The sequence below is a fragment of the Hesperophylax consimilis genome, chromosome 28 (assembly GCF_061612785.1).
Source record: "Hesperophylax consimilis isolate HC1 chromosome 28, BYU_Hcon_1.0, whole genome shotgun sequence".
Lineage (NCBI taxonomy): Eukaryota > Metazoa > Arthropoda > Insecta > Trichoptera > Limnephilidae > Hesperophylax > Hesperophylax consimilis.
The window spans coordinates 13,998,259-14,014,871 of NC_142863.1; the positions used below are offsets into that span (position 1 = coordinate 13,998,259).

A 16,613-nucleotide genomic window follows, 5' to 3' on the forward strand; every position below is an offset into this window, starting at 1 on the left:
TATTTAATTTCTTTATGTTTTTTTTAACCATAAATGAGTTTAAAAATGTTCTCTTTTTCTTCTTTTTTTACACACTACATACTTTATTAATTCTTCTCCTTCACGTGTTGTTATAGTTCTTTTACACTCTACATACTTTATTAATTATTCTTGTTCACATTATATATTATAGTTCTTTTTTACACTACATACTTTATTAATTCTTCTTCTTCACATTATATATTATAGTTCTTTTGCACACTACATACTTTATTAATTCTTCTCCTTCACATTATATATTATAGTTGTTTTGCACACTACATACTTTATTAATTCTTCTCCTTCACGTGTTGTTATAGTTCTTTTACACTCTACATACTATATTAATTATTCTCCTTCACATTATATATTATAGTTATTTTGCACACTACATACTTTATTAATTCTTCTAATTCGTATATAGTTATAGTTCTTTTACACTACATACTTTATTAATTCTTCTCCTTCAGATATTGTTATAGATATTTTAGACATTACATACTTTATTAATTCTTCTAATTCGTATACTGTTATAGTTATTTTACACACTACATACTTTATAATTCTTTACCTTCACATAGTATTATTGTTATTTTGCACACTACATACTGTATTAATTCTTCTCCTTGACATGTTGTTATAGTTCTTTTACACACTATATACTTTATTAATTATTCTACTTCACATTGTATATTATAGTTATTTTACACACTACATACTTAATAAATTCTTCCCCTTGTTAAAGTATTAAATTCCAACGATTTCTAAAATATTCACACATCAAAAAGACTGTTCACATATCTCGTTAGAAGCACTCTAGAATATAATTCTACAATTTGGTCACCTGTCTTTAATAATCAGTTCCATGAAAACTCAATGACAATTCAACACACCTTAAAAAAGAGTTACAAAATTTAAAATAACTAACCTATAAAGCTTAACCTAGGTGAGGTGCGATTTAGTGAGGTGCGCCAATGTTGCCAGTGTATATCTTTTGAGTTACCGACATCGGTCTGTATACAATATCAATGATCGCGACCATCTCGAGAAATCGGTATAAAATCATGGGTTCCGCCTATTGATCAGATATTGTAAAGTTATCGATTTCACTGTGCTAGACCCCCAGGGTGATACTGAGAGTAGACAGTATCGAGAATCTTCCAGTCTGGAACGTGCCATAAAACTCGTTTTATAGCTACGTGCAGATACGTAAAACGTAAACAGTCAATATATTATTCATTCATAGCGCTTTTTACATAGGTCATCTTTAACTGGCGGCGCTATCGAATGCCTAGCAACTCATTCCATGTTTTCGTGACGACAACACGGCAACATGTTTATGTGTTGATTATTGCTTGCTATTTGTAATATAATATATATCTATTTATAGTTTTTGAGGAGTGTTGCTGACCTTCGTGGCTCAGCGGTAAATATCGACGGCCAAGAATCCAGAGTCAACAAATCCCTGATTCGAATCCCGGCGTACACAAATAAATTTGATTTAATTTACTCGCATATGTGTGTTTAAAATCCGAATAAAATTTTAGGACATTTAGAATATATCGGAACACGTGTTCACGCACCTGCGTTTGCCCTGTCAATATATATAATGATGAAATGCGAATATATAACGATTTTTAAGAACTCGTTTTCCGATGTTTTTTTTATATTAACTCCACACAGGACGCCCTGAAGAAAATAATTTCCCTCAGGGCCTATGTCATCTTTGGGGATGCTGTGTGGAGGGTCTTTTTGTGGAGAGGAAGGAGTGAACATGGGTCTTGAAGAGTCCCATGTTGTAGGAGGGAGGAAACACAGAGGCCGGCAGTTCGTTCCACAGCCGAACGATGTGGCGATAATAATGATGATAATATTTTTTTACTAAAAGAAACCTCTCAATGGGCCTGCAATCCCGATTATAACAGAGTTACGAATGATTTGAAGAGATTCTTAATAAATTTGCAACATTTTATATCGGTAAGTTTTCTCCGTGTACAGCTCTGATGAAAGACCACCGTTCAGAATTGAAACGTAGCTTGAAATAGCTTTAGCCGTGTTTGATGACTAGATCTGAATAGCCAAGTACTGAATTGGAGATATGGTACCACGTAATAGTACGTAGTAGAAACTTTGCTTAAAATGACTTTAGCCGTGTTTGGTTAGCAGATTTGGAAGTCTAGATAATTCCCAACCTTCGTCTCTCCCAATTTCATTCAACTCTCACTCATTTCAGCTTCAAAACATACCCACCAAACTTGTATTAAATACTTACTCAAATAAAAGAAAACTTGCAATAATTTCTTCCAAGCAACCTAACTAACCGTAGTTCCGCAAGGGTAGACAGAGAGGACAGATCGCCACACAACTCTTGTCTTGTCACACCCTCCCTGCTTCATTCAAATCCATGCATCGTATCATACATATGTACTCTTCTGACATTCTGATAACGACGTGCAAATAAAAAAAAATACCATAATAATGGATTACACATTTTCGTGTCTCAAATAATCCCGTACGTAATAATTTCTTGTCGTCACACGAACAACTTTTGTTTACATTATAAACATTTGTAGACATACATAATACAAACATACTTACGATGATATCACATGTTATTTTTTTATCGAGAGATTTGCCTGACAACACGAAATAATAATAATTTTACATATTTTATCAAGTTTGTTGTCAACCAAATTTTCTCAGTAAAAATAATAGGTCGTGTTTTTTTTTAATTTTATTATTATTGTTACCTTAATACATTAAATATAATATTATAATAAGACATTTTATCACATTGAAAAGATAAGTCTACAGAAGCGTATTGTGGGCGTGTCCGTGTGCTCAAAGTAAGCTAAATTTTTCCTCGTTATTTCTGGTGAAATTGATCAAACATTTACAAGTGTTCGTCACTACTTGCTCAAGATACCACACAACAGAACAGATCTTCTAGAAGGTATGATTTGATATTTTTACGGCCAAAAGTATTATAGTGATTTGTTTTGGGGTATTATGCCGTGTTGCGATACCTCCTTCTTTAGCCAACGTTTCGTACAGCATTGCAGTGTCCATTGCAGTGGACAGATGTGTAATCTGATGATGGACACTGCAATGCTGTCCGAAACATTGGCTAAAGAAAGAGGTAGCGTAACACGGGATAATACCCCAAAAACAAATCACTATAAGATGTTCTAGAACATTATAGCATGACAAGAGGAATGGTGCTTTTCTCTCCTCTAAAATCTCTCTTGGAAATATGATCAATAATTGAATTTTTTTTTGACATTGACACCACACAGGAGGCCCTAAAAAAACCATTTACCTCAGGGTCTATGTCAAATTTGGGGATACGTGTTCATGCACTTGGGAGGATCTTTTTAAAGAGAGGAAGGAGTGAACATGGGTCTACATCTCGACCAGCTCATGGCCGAGCTGTTGAACTCAAGAACGAGTCGTAGAAATGACCCATTTTTGAGTTCAACAGCATTGACCTGTATGGGGCCTAGGAGTTAAAGTCTTAATGGCGATATCTGTTTTATTTCAAATCGCTATAAATTATAAATCAGACTTCTAGGGAACATCTGTTCAGTGTTTTATTATTGTTATTAAAATATATATTTTAGCGACAAAAGAAATTTGAGAAATTCCAGAAAAAACTTCCAAGACGCCCTAACTCGCAGTTTGAGAGATTTTACCACGTCGTGTGACATTTAGAATCGTACCGCTATCAATAACACTTCTTATGTAAATGACAATAAGGTTTAAATTCCCGTTTAACACCAGCCGCCTGTTTTTATATATGCAAGAAAAATACATGGCAAAAAAACGTGTTTTATTTTATTTTGCGAAGTTCAAGTACAAATATTTAAATGTTATCACTTTCTAAAGAACACAATTTGCCATATAATATAATAAAACCATAACCGAAAATTGGTTCGTAAGTAGAAGATTTTGAATTCTAAAGCTTTTTTATGGTCAAAAGACTTATCAATTTTTTTTTATTTTATTTATTTTTTTTTTTTTTTTTTTATTATTATTTTAATATACATCATATGGGTTACATTAATACATACATATTTTGCAAAATATAATATAAAGGTTCATAATATTGGTCATGTATACCTTATCAGAAAAGAGGAGCTCTTGTGCCTGATAAGGGAGCCACGATTCTTACTTAGATTCATAATTCATAATGAGATATAATAATAATAATATAATAATATATATTATAATAATAATATATATTATAATATATATTATAATAATAATATATATTATAATAATAATATATATAATTTTTGTTTAATATAAGTTTTTTTGGAAAAAAAGTTTGATTTTATTTATTTGTTCTTGTTGGTTCATAATACAGCTACATAATACAGTTCATAATAATATTATTTCAAATGCCAAGATATTTTCTGCTTGCAGTGTTTAAGGCGATGCAATACGTAGTAATGCAAAATCATGTGTTTTTGGTTTGAAAATTTTGTCGCCTAGAAATGTTCCAGATGCTTTAATTAAATACTGCGAGTAGAATACATCTTGGCCTTTGAAACAATCGAGTATTTTTTAGATAACTCTTTTTATAAGCCCAGAAAAAATAATGTATAAGGCCTATGAAAACTGCTTTAAAGTTCAAAATCTCCTACTTAAGAACCCATTTTCGGTTATGGTTTTATTGTATAATGTGGCGATTTAAGTTATTTATAAAATGATCGAAAAATATTAAATATTTGTGCCTGAACATCCACAAAATAAAATAAAAGGCACTTTTTGGCCATGTTTTTTTCTTGCATAAATCAAAACAGATGGATGGTGTTAAGTGGGAATTTAAGCCTTATCGCCATTTACGTAAGGTGTGTTATTGATAGCGGCTGGATTCAAAATATGACACGACGTAGTGCATCGCCTTAATGAAAGCTTCTAAAATATTTTTAAGCGATCAAATTATCGAACCAAAAGCATATGATTTTGCATTACCACCGCGTAGAGTACATACATTCCCTGCTAATAGTTTCTACCCGGCTTCAAGCGAGTTTCAAAAAAAAAATTCAAAATATTGTATTTTACTTGACGAATGACCTGACAATATTTTCACTATTCTTATTACCGTCAGTGAAAACGTAAATTTTAGTCTGTGCATTGATGAAGGACTAGCGGAGGAATTTAAACGATAATTTATCTTCCCAACTACAAGCCGATCCAATTTTGCTTATTGAATCATTATTTAAAAGCATTATGTGACGAACAATATGGCGTCATGTCTTATAATAGTTAAATGAATACAAATTAAATTGTTGATAAAATTTGTGTTGTTTATGCCATTATTATTATTATGTTGTTTATGCCATTATTATTATGTGTATGCCATTCTCGAACAGAGAATAATTTATAATTGATTTGTTTAAATTAAAACCACGTATGATCGTGTAAGAAATGCAAGACTGATGAATGAACGAACGTGTAAGGAGAATATATGACGAGAATTTGAATGGTAGAACAAGTCGCAGACGCCCGAGGAAGACATTGAGTTGGAAGAGACGATGTATTAAGAGGAAGCTACAAGCCGAAAATGTGTATATTCTTGGTGTACCTTATATTGTAGGTAATAGCCATTAAAATCGCTAGACAAACGGAGTCTAGAAACGTTCGACTTCAAGCAAAAAACTGATTTTTATTTATTTTGTAAATAAATTTATATGAAAGCTAAAAAGTTAATCAAGTGAAACTGTCACAGATAATCTTAACTATAATACTGTATTTTTTAAAAGTTGTTTCCTTTATGCGTTCATACATTTCTATTGAAAAAAAATATTTTTTAGTAGTTTGCATTTATATTTTTTATTGAGTAATTTATTATTTTATTTGTAACCTACTCAAGCGAAGCGATAGGAAAACCTTCAATTTATCTAAAACATATTTTTTGGTATTCATAATGTACACAAATTCGTTATAAAGATTAATCAAAATAGTGATTTAGCATTAAACTTCGCCTTAATGCGATTGAGACAAAGGAGTGTATGCCAAGACCGAGTTGTTTGGTGGTCCGTCCTCTCTGCCTACCCCTGCAGAACGATAGTTAATTAGCTAGCTAGTAACATTGCCTGAAATGGATTAAGTTATGTTTAGTTACTAGATATAACTTCCCAAAGTCATCTCACTTTCTTCTTCACTTATCTTATCCCATAACTCCTTATAGATGTGTGGACAGTATGATATGAAAAAATAATAAATAACTATAAGATAGTATGACATAGATCCCTCATTTTTAACTTGAAAATTGGTGTGTCATAAGTCATAGCAATATCTCCAAAATAAGCCGGAAATTTACCTAACAACATAAAATAAATACGTTTTTTCAATTTAGATTAGGTACATACAAAGTTTTTTTATTATCGTATTTTGTTCCGAGAAAATGTCAAATTAATAATACCGAATTCAAAATATTCAAGCCATAGAAACAAGGCTTATCTGATTTAAAAAAGTAGCATCAGGTCCAAAACAAGTCTATTAAATTATATACTTATCAATTTGTCAATATCAAAATACGAATTGGACTTTAGCGCAAGCACTTGATAAAATTACATCAGAATTGTGCCAAGCCTCCAAAGCGGACCAATCATAGCGGCGCATTCCAACACACCCGCGGATTTTCTTCCTCTGATTGGCCGAATCCGGAGGCCAACGAGTATAAATAGGAAAATATTTCGAAATAATTTCATTCGATCTCAGATCATTGTTGAGTAAAGTCGTTTGTTCTTTTAATCCTTTTGCGAGGGTTTCTTTATTAGATGGGAAATATAACTTTGATAAACATTCTTTTTGTCTATTTCGAGTTTTACGAGTTGGAAAGTTATTTTTTTATTAAGAATTTCGCCCTGCGTTGATTTTCACAGTCAAGTTTTTGGATTTAATCGTTCACGTATTTTTCAATACTAAAAACACAAGATGCCTGAAGCAGTTGATACCATGATTCAATTGGAGTAAGTATTTGATAATCATTTTATAAATTTGAAAAAAAAAAACAATCTTCACTTAAAATTTTTAAATTCTGTTTGTTATGTTCGTTCATTTTAACAAGAAATTTTACTATTTTAGTAAAATTACTTGTACTTTTTCTAACTTAATTCGCGCAGAGAATATTTTAGCATTTTTAAACTCTCAGGTATCATGAATAAATTGCATCTAAAAAAACCTTTTTATTTCAAAAAGTTGATAATATTACATCTATGGTAATATAAGTATTGATTATTTTATTTATTTTTCATTTTCCTTTACATCAAAATTCATTTAGACGTAATATTATCATTTATTATTTATATTTCGACCCGACATTGACAAGCGGAAAAATCTTTAAAGTAAATTAATATAATCTAGTATCTACCTAAATAAATATAACATACCCATGCTGCATGTTGTTAAAAAAGCAATACTACATTTATTAAAAATCTATTGTAACAAGTCGACAAAGGATTCCTTTGTTTACACTAATTATTCTCTTAATATTGACTTAGAATTTTCCGGTACAATAACGTGTACATTTTATATCCAGTACGAATATTATGTCCACTAACAATAAAATACAAACACAAAAGTCTACGAAAATATTTGTTCAACGACATAAAACCTTATTTGCGTTTCTTAGCTGCAGCTAAAGTACATAGCAACAGCAAAATTGATAAGAATTAAATAATCGGCACTCCTAAATGCTAGCAAAAATGACACTTTTACGAAATCAATGATTCAAATGTAAATCATTTTTCTATCAATGTTAACCGTATTTTATACATTATAATAAACATTAAGTCTATTGACAAAGAAAATATCGTCAAATTGATAAATTAAAGAAGCACGATTTTAAATTTCGAACATAAAACATAAAATTTATAAAGTAGGTACCACTTTTAAATTTCGAAATCAACCATTAAATTTATAAAGTAGGTACCACTTTTAAATTTCGAAATCAACCATTAAATTTATAAAGTAAGTACCACTTTTAAATTTCGAAGGCAAACATTAGATTTAAAAATAAACTCTTTTTATTTTCGAACACCTATTAAATACCTAGTTATGCAGACAAACAATAATTAATTAAAGTTTATTTACTTTGAATTCATCGTTGTTATGTTAGATTAAATTTACCGATTACAGGTTAAAAGTTATTTTTAGTATACCTAATGATTGCCTTTGGCCAATATTAATTCAAATTTGAGTTCGTAGAACCGAAAAGAAAACTAATTACAAGTAAATTAGTTAACTAAATTGCAATTAGAAATAATTACCATTAGTCTAAACGTGAGAATTTTAAATTGCTAACTAACCTGACTATACATAATATACTAACAATATAAATTACTTTGAAATGAACAAAGTTTGCTAGATTAAAGAGTCACAGACCGAAGAATTGTTTATCTGTTAACAAATTATAATGTCGATGTTTGCACATGTTGGACAATTTCATCAGAAGTCAATGGAAAATACCACCATTTAAAATTGAAACGTTGCTTTAAATAACTTGACATGTATTTCAACACCTTTCTCTTTCCTATCTCATTCCCCTCTCAACTACTCCAATTGAAGAAGCCACTGGTTGGGATCTGTATTGATTTCTGTGCGGTATTTACTTTTTTTTTCTGCAACTTTTTACAAAAGGTCCAAGTCTAATTTTGTTTTTCGTTTGTCTCCCAGGTACTGCAGCGCCCCGGTGATAGGATACCAGGGGGGAAAGTCCTTGCCGCTGCTCAGGGCGCAGTTCGCCGCCTTCCACGATATTCGTGGAGTCAGGGTCGTTAATGGAAACATTGCCAGTCTTTCTCCACTGGTAAGTACACCCTACCATCCAAATCATGGATATTAGAATCAAGGTAGATAGGCCATGTACCGTTATTATTGCGCGCAACAAAGTCAAGTATCACCAATATCGTTCACCCATTCATAACTGCTGCAAATCGCATATGTGCACAGGCGCCTTTGTTTCTGTCTACACGCCTAACGCATAACTTTCATTGCATTGCCGCTTTGCTAGTCCGTGTAGTTTGGTTGTAAGTCGGCGACAGTCAAGCACGTAAACATGCCATAATATCTCCCCTTGCATAAATAAACCAATCACTAAGACATCAAGACATCATAAGACGTTACACTAGTTTGTCATTCAGGAATGTTTTTACTAACGTATCGGTAAAGATTTTTACAATAATATTATCAGATAATTTCGTAGCATTTCCGCCCTTTTCTGTGAATTTTTCGAAACGTTATTATCACAAAGGACAAAAATTCGATTAACAACAGGAAATACCTTTGATAACAGACTGACACCCATAGATATACCACTCACGCCGATACCTGTTTAGAGTGTTTAGGTACCCAATTTCAAATCGCCACAAATAAACATGAATTGAATGCATTGCTGCAAACACAGAATAAAGATTCCATAGCAGCAAATGATTCTTTTTCTCAGTAGGCACTTTATTGTTGTTCCAATTTTTCAAGCATTTGATAAATCTATTGGGGTACCTACCTACTGTGTACCCAAAATAATCGAGAGGGCATCGGAATATTCCAGAAATTTTTGGAATTATCGTTGTCTTCATACGTTTAGTAATATTGGGGTTATTGGTGTGTACGTGCAGTATAAAATAATAATATAACTACATATTGTGTAATAATATGTAATACCTACACTACAGACAATTACAGATATAGACATACCGAATAGTACCTAAATATTCCACGGTACAGAGTTTATATTCATAGTCTGTTTTGATAATAAATATTAAAATAACGCAATGTTAGGGTAGTTATATAATTTTAAAGACTTCTGAAATAAATATCTGGATAAAGGTCCAAATCTTTGACATTTTATGAGCATTTTACCGTTTAGAAATCTGACAGTTGAAAAATAAGGAATAAACCAATATGGCGTCTTATTTTAGTGTTTGACATTTTTCAAACTTTAATTATATAGATAGAACTATTGTTGACAGAACTGTTTTTATCTAATTTGGAAGAACAAGGAAATATTTTCAACCGGATTAAACCAGTTGTTTTCTAAATAGGTTTCCCTTTATTTCAGACACAAACTCAACTACCATATATTCATTTAACCTTGGAGACAACACACGTGGTCTCACAAATGTAATTACGCCGTTTTAAAATCGTTATCCTACTACGCGTAAATTATCATTGCGTTCTATTTTGGATATCGATTAATTTTATTATAATAAAACCTTTCCGGGTTGTTTAAATGTTTATTTTACATAAATAAAATGTTGTCATCTCTTTGAACAAATATACTTGAATCATTTCTGATTAATGGACGTTTTAAATTTTCACGCTTTCTAAAACAATAATAATTCTTATTAGGTTCTTACTTATGGCTATATTTACTTCAAACAATATGGGAAACAGTATTTTTATGCGTTTCAATAATAAATTAATCCCTCTGGTCAAGTCTATAATATCATGTTAGTTACAAAATCTGTCAGATTAGAGTTTTTTTAATATTCCTGCTAGACTTTCATAATTTTTAATTCTTGTTTATTATCATATGCCTGAGTCGGATGGTGACAGATATAGCACAACGTGACTTAACGGTTTTCGTTAGTTTCGTGACAAATACAGCACTGTGTGGCCCGAGTGGTTAAGAAGTGTAGGTACTGATTTGTTTTAATTGTTTCAGGTGAGGTCGTACGTGGAGGATAATGTGAGCATGTGCAAGCCGGATGCTGTGCACATCTGCGACGGAAGCGCATCCGAAGCACAGAACCTTCTGAAGCTGATGCAGGCCAATGGGGCGGTGAAAAAACTGCCCAAATATGACAACTGGTAAGAAAACACTCCGCCATTACTCTTTCTACAAATCCATTTTAAAATAATTAACATTTTAACTTATTGTGAGCTAGAAGCAAGTCTTTTCCTAGTTCAAACGAATCGGCGTCACTAATATATCTATATTAGCTCCATCTATTAGTAAATGTACAAGTTTAAAGTTTTTTTATTTGACTCACAGATGTCGCTAGTATCGAAACTGAAATATAAATATATATTTTTTTATTAAATTCTAGCTTGTTTGTTTTAATTCTTTACGATTTTATGGACCAATTTGTTTCAATATGTGTGTTTTGTCTGCAGTTGGTTAGCGCGCACCAACCCGAAGGACGTAGCGAGGGTAGAGAGCCGTACTTTCATCTGCACCGACGAGCCCAACGATGTTGTGCCTCGCGTCAACGGAGGCAAATCCTCTCTGGGTAACTGGATCAGCCCCACAGATTACACCAAGGCTGTCATTGACAGGTTCCCCGGCTGTATGAAAGGTACGCCACATAATCATATGTTTCTAAGCATAGAATTTTTATTAGTAGGAAACTGTGAAACAATGCGTGTCCGTCGTTGGTCGTTGCTTGACAACCGTCGACGCACTTCCATGCCATATCTCGCTTTATTCCTTTTAATTATCAATTCTATACGATTTTTATTTTGTTACATTTGAGCATAACTAATATTGAAAAAATTTTAATGTTTGCAGGCAGGACAATGTACGTGATCCCCTATTCAATGGGACCCGTTGGTTCTCCTCTGTCCAAGATTGGAATTGAGTGCACGGATTCGGCCTACGTGGTCTATTCTATGAGCATCATGACAAGAATTGGTAAGTTGCATAGCAATCTTAATTATAAATATATTCAATTCAAACAACTATTACCATCTTAACTTGAACGCTGCTTTGTATACATATGTGCGCGAACAAACTATTCCCTCACTAGATATATGTATTATGTATGTGCATTCATGTCACAAAAAGTGACACACTCTCCCGTTATCATATATACTCAGGAAAAACGGTAAAAATTGATGGCCATTAAACATTTTATTTACATATTTCTCTTTTGTAACATAGGTGCAAAGATCCTAGATCTTTTGAAGATGGATAATGCTGAATTTGTAAGGTGCCTTCACTCTGTTGGAACTCCTGCTAACGGAGTCCTCGATATGCCGAGCTGGCCCTGTGATCCCGAGAGAACAATCATTCTTCATAGGTAACACAATAATATTATTTAATTATTCAAAATAATCTTTAACTACTGTATGCAATCAAAAGTACCGTACATACGATAGAGACGTCATGAGAGTGACAAAAGGGCTATAAAATAATGCGTTTGATTCTTCTTCATTAATAATACATAATACATTGTATTACTTACAGTCTTCTAACTATTATTCCGCCATGCCAATTCAAAATGGCCGCAATTATTTAATATGTTTTCAGTTTTCTCATTTTGTTTGTTTTCCAGGCCTGAATTCAACGAAATCGTGTCTTACGGAAGCGGATACGGAGGTAACTCGCTGTTGGGAAAGAAGTGCTTTGCCTTGAGAATTGGTTCCACCATCGCCAAGAGGGAGGGCTGGCTCGCGGAACACATGCTGGTAAGTTATCGCAACCTCGTCAGCATGTGTTATGTTCAAATAGGTTCCGTGACAAAACAGAATATGTATTATTAAATTAAGCTACCCGCACACTTCAAGTAACCTAACCTAACTTCACCTAAATTCCCATTATCAATGCTTCCACAGCTACACCTGATTAATTCAAAAGAATATTTCGCATTGAGTTTCGACATTAATCATATGTTATTCTTTCAGATTCTGGGCATCACGGACAAGCAAGGAAGGAAGCGTTACATCGCTGCGGCGTTCCCCTCGGCTTGTGGAAAAACCAACCTGGCTATGATGATGCCATCGCTGGCTGGATATAAGGTATATAAATGATATAATCTACTTTAAATAATGTCTATTGGAATTTCCAACATGAAGAAAAACCTTCATTTGTCAGCTAATTGTCATCAAAGAAAACGTTACTTGACTTGCCAAGATAAAAAAAGATTAAAACAATATTATACATTTCAAATATAGAATATAAATAATTGTCTTGCAAAAAATGGTACATACATGAAAGTAGGTACTTTATCACTTAACCATATATGTGCGTACGTTTTCATATAAAACATGAATGTCATACAAAGTGGTGTGAATAACTGTCATCCTATAATAATTCCTATTTTTCTTTTTAAATAAAATTGATGCCTTAATTACTTCATATTGATAATAATTATTTTTCTGATTAGGTGGAATGCGTGGGAGATGACATTGCCTGGATGAAGTTTGACTCCAACGGACAACTGAGGGCGATCAACCCAGAAAATGGATTCTTTGGAGTTGCTCCAGGTACATATAATTTATTATCTTAAAAATATAATTAACGTTGAGACTAAAATTTAATTTAAGAAACTTTGATAAATTCTGATACTTGGCATTGTAATGATCTCAAATTAATATTAAATTGGTTAGATTGGTCGAATAATTAGTCAAATGGCTAAATTTATGGCATAACTGAAAGATAGTATTATTTAATTAGTTGTTACTAGTGAAAAATAACAGGAAGTATCTTGACTACCATAGTTCCATTTTTAAAAATGGCCTGCAAGAGGGAGCCATATTTTAAGCACATTTCAAATATAGAATAGAAATAATTGTCTGCGAAATTAATTAATTATTATAGGTAGGTACTCTAAATTTGAAAAGATTATTTTTTAATTTGATGATTTATGACATCTTTCAGTTACAATTGTGAATTGTGAACATAGGAAATTATGTTGTATATGTAACTATGTAATAATCAATAATATTTATGTTTTATTGTATTTATCAGGAACATCAAATGAGACAAACCCTAATGCCATGGCTACAGTTGTGAAGAATACGGTGTTCACAAATGTGGCAGAGACCAGCGATGGAGGGGTTTACTGGGAGGGCATGGGACTTCCTTCGTCAGAAGTCACGATTACCGACTGGCTGGGAAAACCCTGGGATGCTAAGACCAGCACGACGCCAGCAGCCCACCCCAATTCCAGGTGAGAAACTGATAATTAACTAACCATAATTCTGTGGAAATTGGTTTCTATTATCTACTTCTATACTGTTTGCAATTATGTCTTGTAATCAATCAACTAACAAAAAATCTTCTTTCAGATTCTGCTCACCGGCCGCGCAATGCCCCACCATAGATCCAGCGTGGGAGAGTTCTGAGGGTGTACCGATCTCCGCAGTCCTGTTTGGGGGGCGCAGACCCCAAGGGGTGCCCCTAGTCTATGAGGCCCGGGACTGGGCCCATGGGGTGTTTGTGGGTGCTGCCATGCGCTCAGAAGCAACTGCCGCAGCAGAACACAGTGTAAGTACTTAACATTTGTATATTTTCAATTCAACACTGAACTTAAGGATAAGTACTTAATACTTGAGAGGATTTTCAAATTAACCCTGAATTAATTGGTGAGCGACCAAAGTAAAAGTATTGCGCAAACTTAAAATTCACTCAGCTCTGCCATTGGAAAAACTAACCTAACCTAACTTAAATATATACATTTTTGTGTAGATTTTCATAATTTAATTTCAAAGAATATAACATAATAAACATCTTTTAAATTTATATATGTAGAGTTTTTTTTATTTATTTATTTTATAGTTACTACCAAAATTGGTCTAATACTGGTTTAATAATGGTTTATCATGAAATGTGTTAAAAAAATGTATAAACAGAAATTAATTAAAAAAAACGTAAATTTAAAAAAAAAGGCCAATACCAAGTAAACCAACATCGAAATCTTTATTCATGTATTAATTTTTTTTTCTTATTTACAGGGAAAGATGATAATGCACGATCCCTTCGCAATGCGGCCATTCTTTGGTTACAACTTTGGCCACTACCTCTCCCACTGGCTGTCCATGGCCGACCGCACCACGGCCGACAAGCTGCCCAAGATATTCCATGTTAACTGGTTCAGGAAGAGCCGAGAGGTGAGCTACCGATCATATTTTATGATATAACCAGTTTTTAACGGTGAAAAATCATAAATTTAACTAAACCATTCGAAATAATATAAAATTAAAACCATTTTAAATAATATTATAGTTAGGTACCTACTTACAATCAGTTGTCAGAATATCAAAATATTCGTTTTTTGCTTTTATAATTTCCCGAAGAAAAGTACCTATAACTGTCATGTTGTTATATTTGTCAGCTGATCACACTTCGATTGTAAGCTGGTAACTGATAACCTGGAATCGACTTTTAACAGGGGCTTTTCAAATGTCAAAAAAACAAAATGTTGCCGATTTGCCATTTTGACAATCGTACATTTGAATTTCTGAAATCAGGGTTGTCATTGGGTAATTCGGCCATATCTCCCGGATGCCAGAATGCTAATTTAAATCTTTATTTTCAGGGAAAGTTCCTGTGGCCCGGATTTGGTGATAACTGCAGAGTCCTCGATTGGATCCTGAGAAGGTGTGACGGAGAGAACTGCTTCCAGGAGAGTCCCATCGGCCTGCTGCCCAAAGAAGATTCTCTCAACTTTGACGGTCTGGCCGAAAAAATCAACACTGAGGAGCTATTCGATGTTCCTAGGGATTTCTGGCTGAAAGAGGTGATTACATACTACATACATAATACACATACTCTATTTTCTCTCTTTAGTTTGAACAATATACTTGTCTGACCGGCAGTTCTCTTTTTTGACTGTCAACCGATCCTATTTGTGGGTGTATCTTTTTCAATAAAGGACGCAATCTAATGTAATTCAATTTCAATGGTCACCTGTTAGTCATGCAACTTTGATAAAAACTAAAACTAATATAATAATTATTATTCTTTTGGCAGGCTGACGATATCGACAAGTACTTCACTGAACAAGTAGGAGAAGATCTTCCTCACCAGATCAGACAGCAACTCCAAGAACTTCGTACCAGGCTTCAGAGTGCTTAAGTCAACGTTCAATGTGTAATATTATTATAATTAAGCAAGTCTATTCGAAGACCATTGTCTAACCTTGCCAACACAAGTCTAAACTGCCATTGTTAGAATATAAATCGATTAGTAAAATGTTGTCTAATCTTGCCATTATCAGAACACAAGTAAGTTCGTAGAACATTGTCTAAATTTGCCATCATTAGAACACAAGTCTATTCGTAGAAAGTTGTCTATCGGAAACCTTACCATCGTTAGAAATCAAGTCTATTTGTCTGATATCATTATCATCATTTTTTAGAATATATCTACTTATAAGAAGATTGTCTAACATTTTCACTGGTCAGAACATTGTCTAACCTTGCCATTGTCAGAACATTAGTATTTAATAAAGTGACTTCTGAGTTGATCTCAAGCCACACCATTTTATAATAATAATAAGTGAAAGATAATATAATATTAGTATTGTTGAAAGAATGTAAAAAAGAGCCGTATATTTTATTATTGGGACTTTGCCGAACATTCCCAAGACGTATTAAAAATATTACTATGTATTTATTACATATATGTATAAGGATTGAGATCTTAAAATTAATGTAACATACATTTAAAACAAATTTTTGCATTCCAAATTGATAAATAATTAATTAATTAATTTGATGGTTTATTGATTATTAATTAACTACTTTTATAAACCTCTCGCCCTTTTATTGAAGCTGGTTTGAGTTTGAGGTTAATTAAAACTATTATTGTATTTAAATTAAATTTTGGTAGAAACCAAATTGTATATGTTTTTAATAAA

General features: G+C 32.8%; 1 protein-coding gene across 1 annotated transcript; it reads left to right on the forward strand.

The window, feature by feature from the left end:
* Positions 1-6,750: 6,750 nt before the first annotated feature.
* On the forward strand, positions 6,751-16,613 carry LOC149410213 (phosphoenolpyruvate carboxykinase [GTP]-like). The gene is made up of 14 exons (XM_089648886.1): positions 6,751-6,998; positions 8,704-8,836; positions 10,694-10,839; positions 11,146-11,327; positions 11,540-11,662; positions 11,912-12,050; positions 12,306-12,438; positions 12,655-12,768; positions 13,137-13,236; positions 13,721-13,922; positions 14,041-14,239; positions 14,707-14,862; positions 15,291-15,491; positions 15,725-16,613. Exons 1-14 carry the CDS (start codon positions 6,964-6,966, stop codon positions 15,827-15,829), a joined length of 1,968 nt encoding a protein of 655 aa, XP_089505012.1. The 5' UTR covers positions 6,751-6,963; the 3' UTR covers positions 15,830-16,613.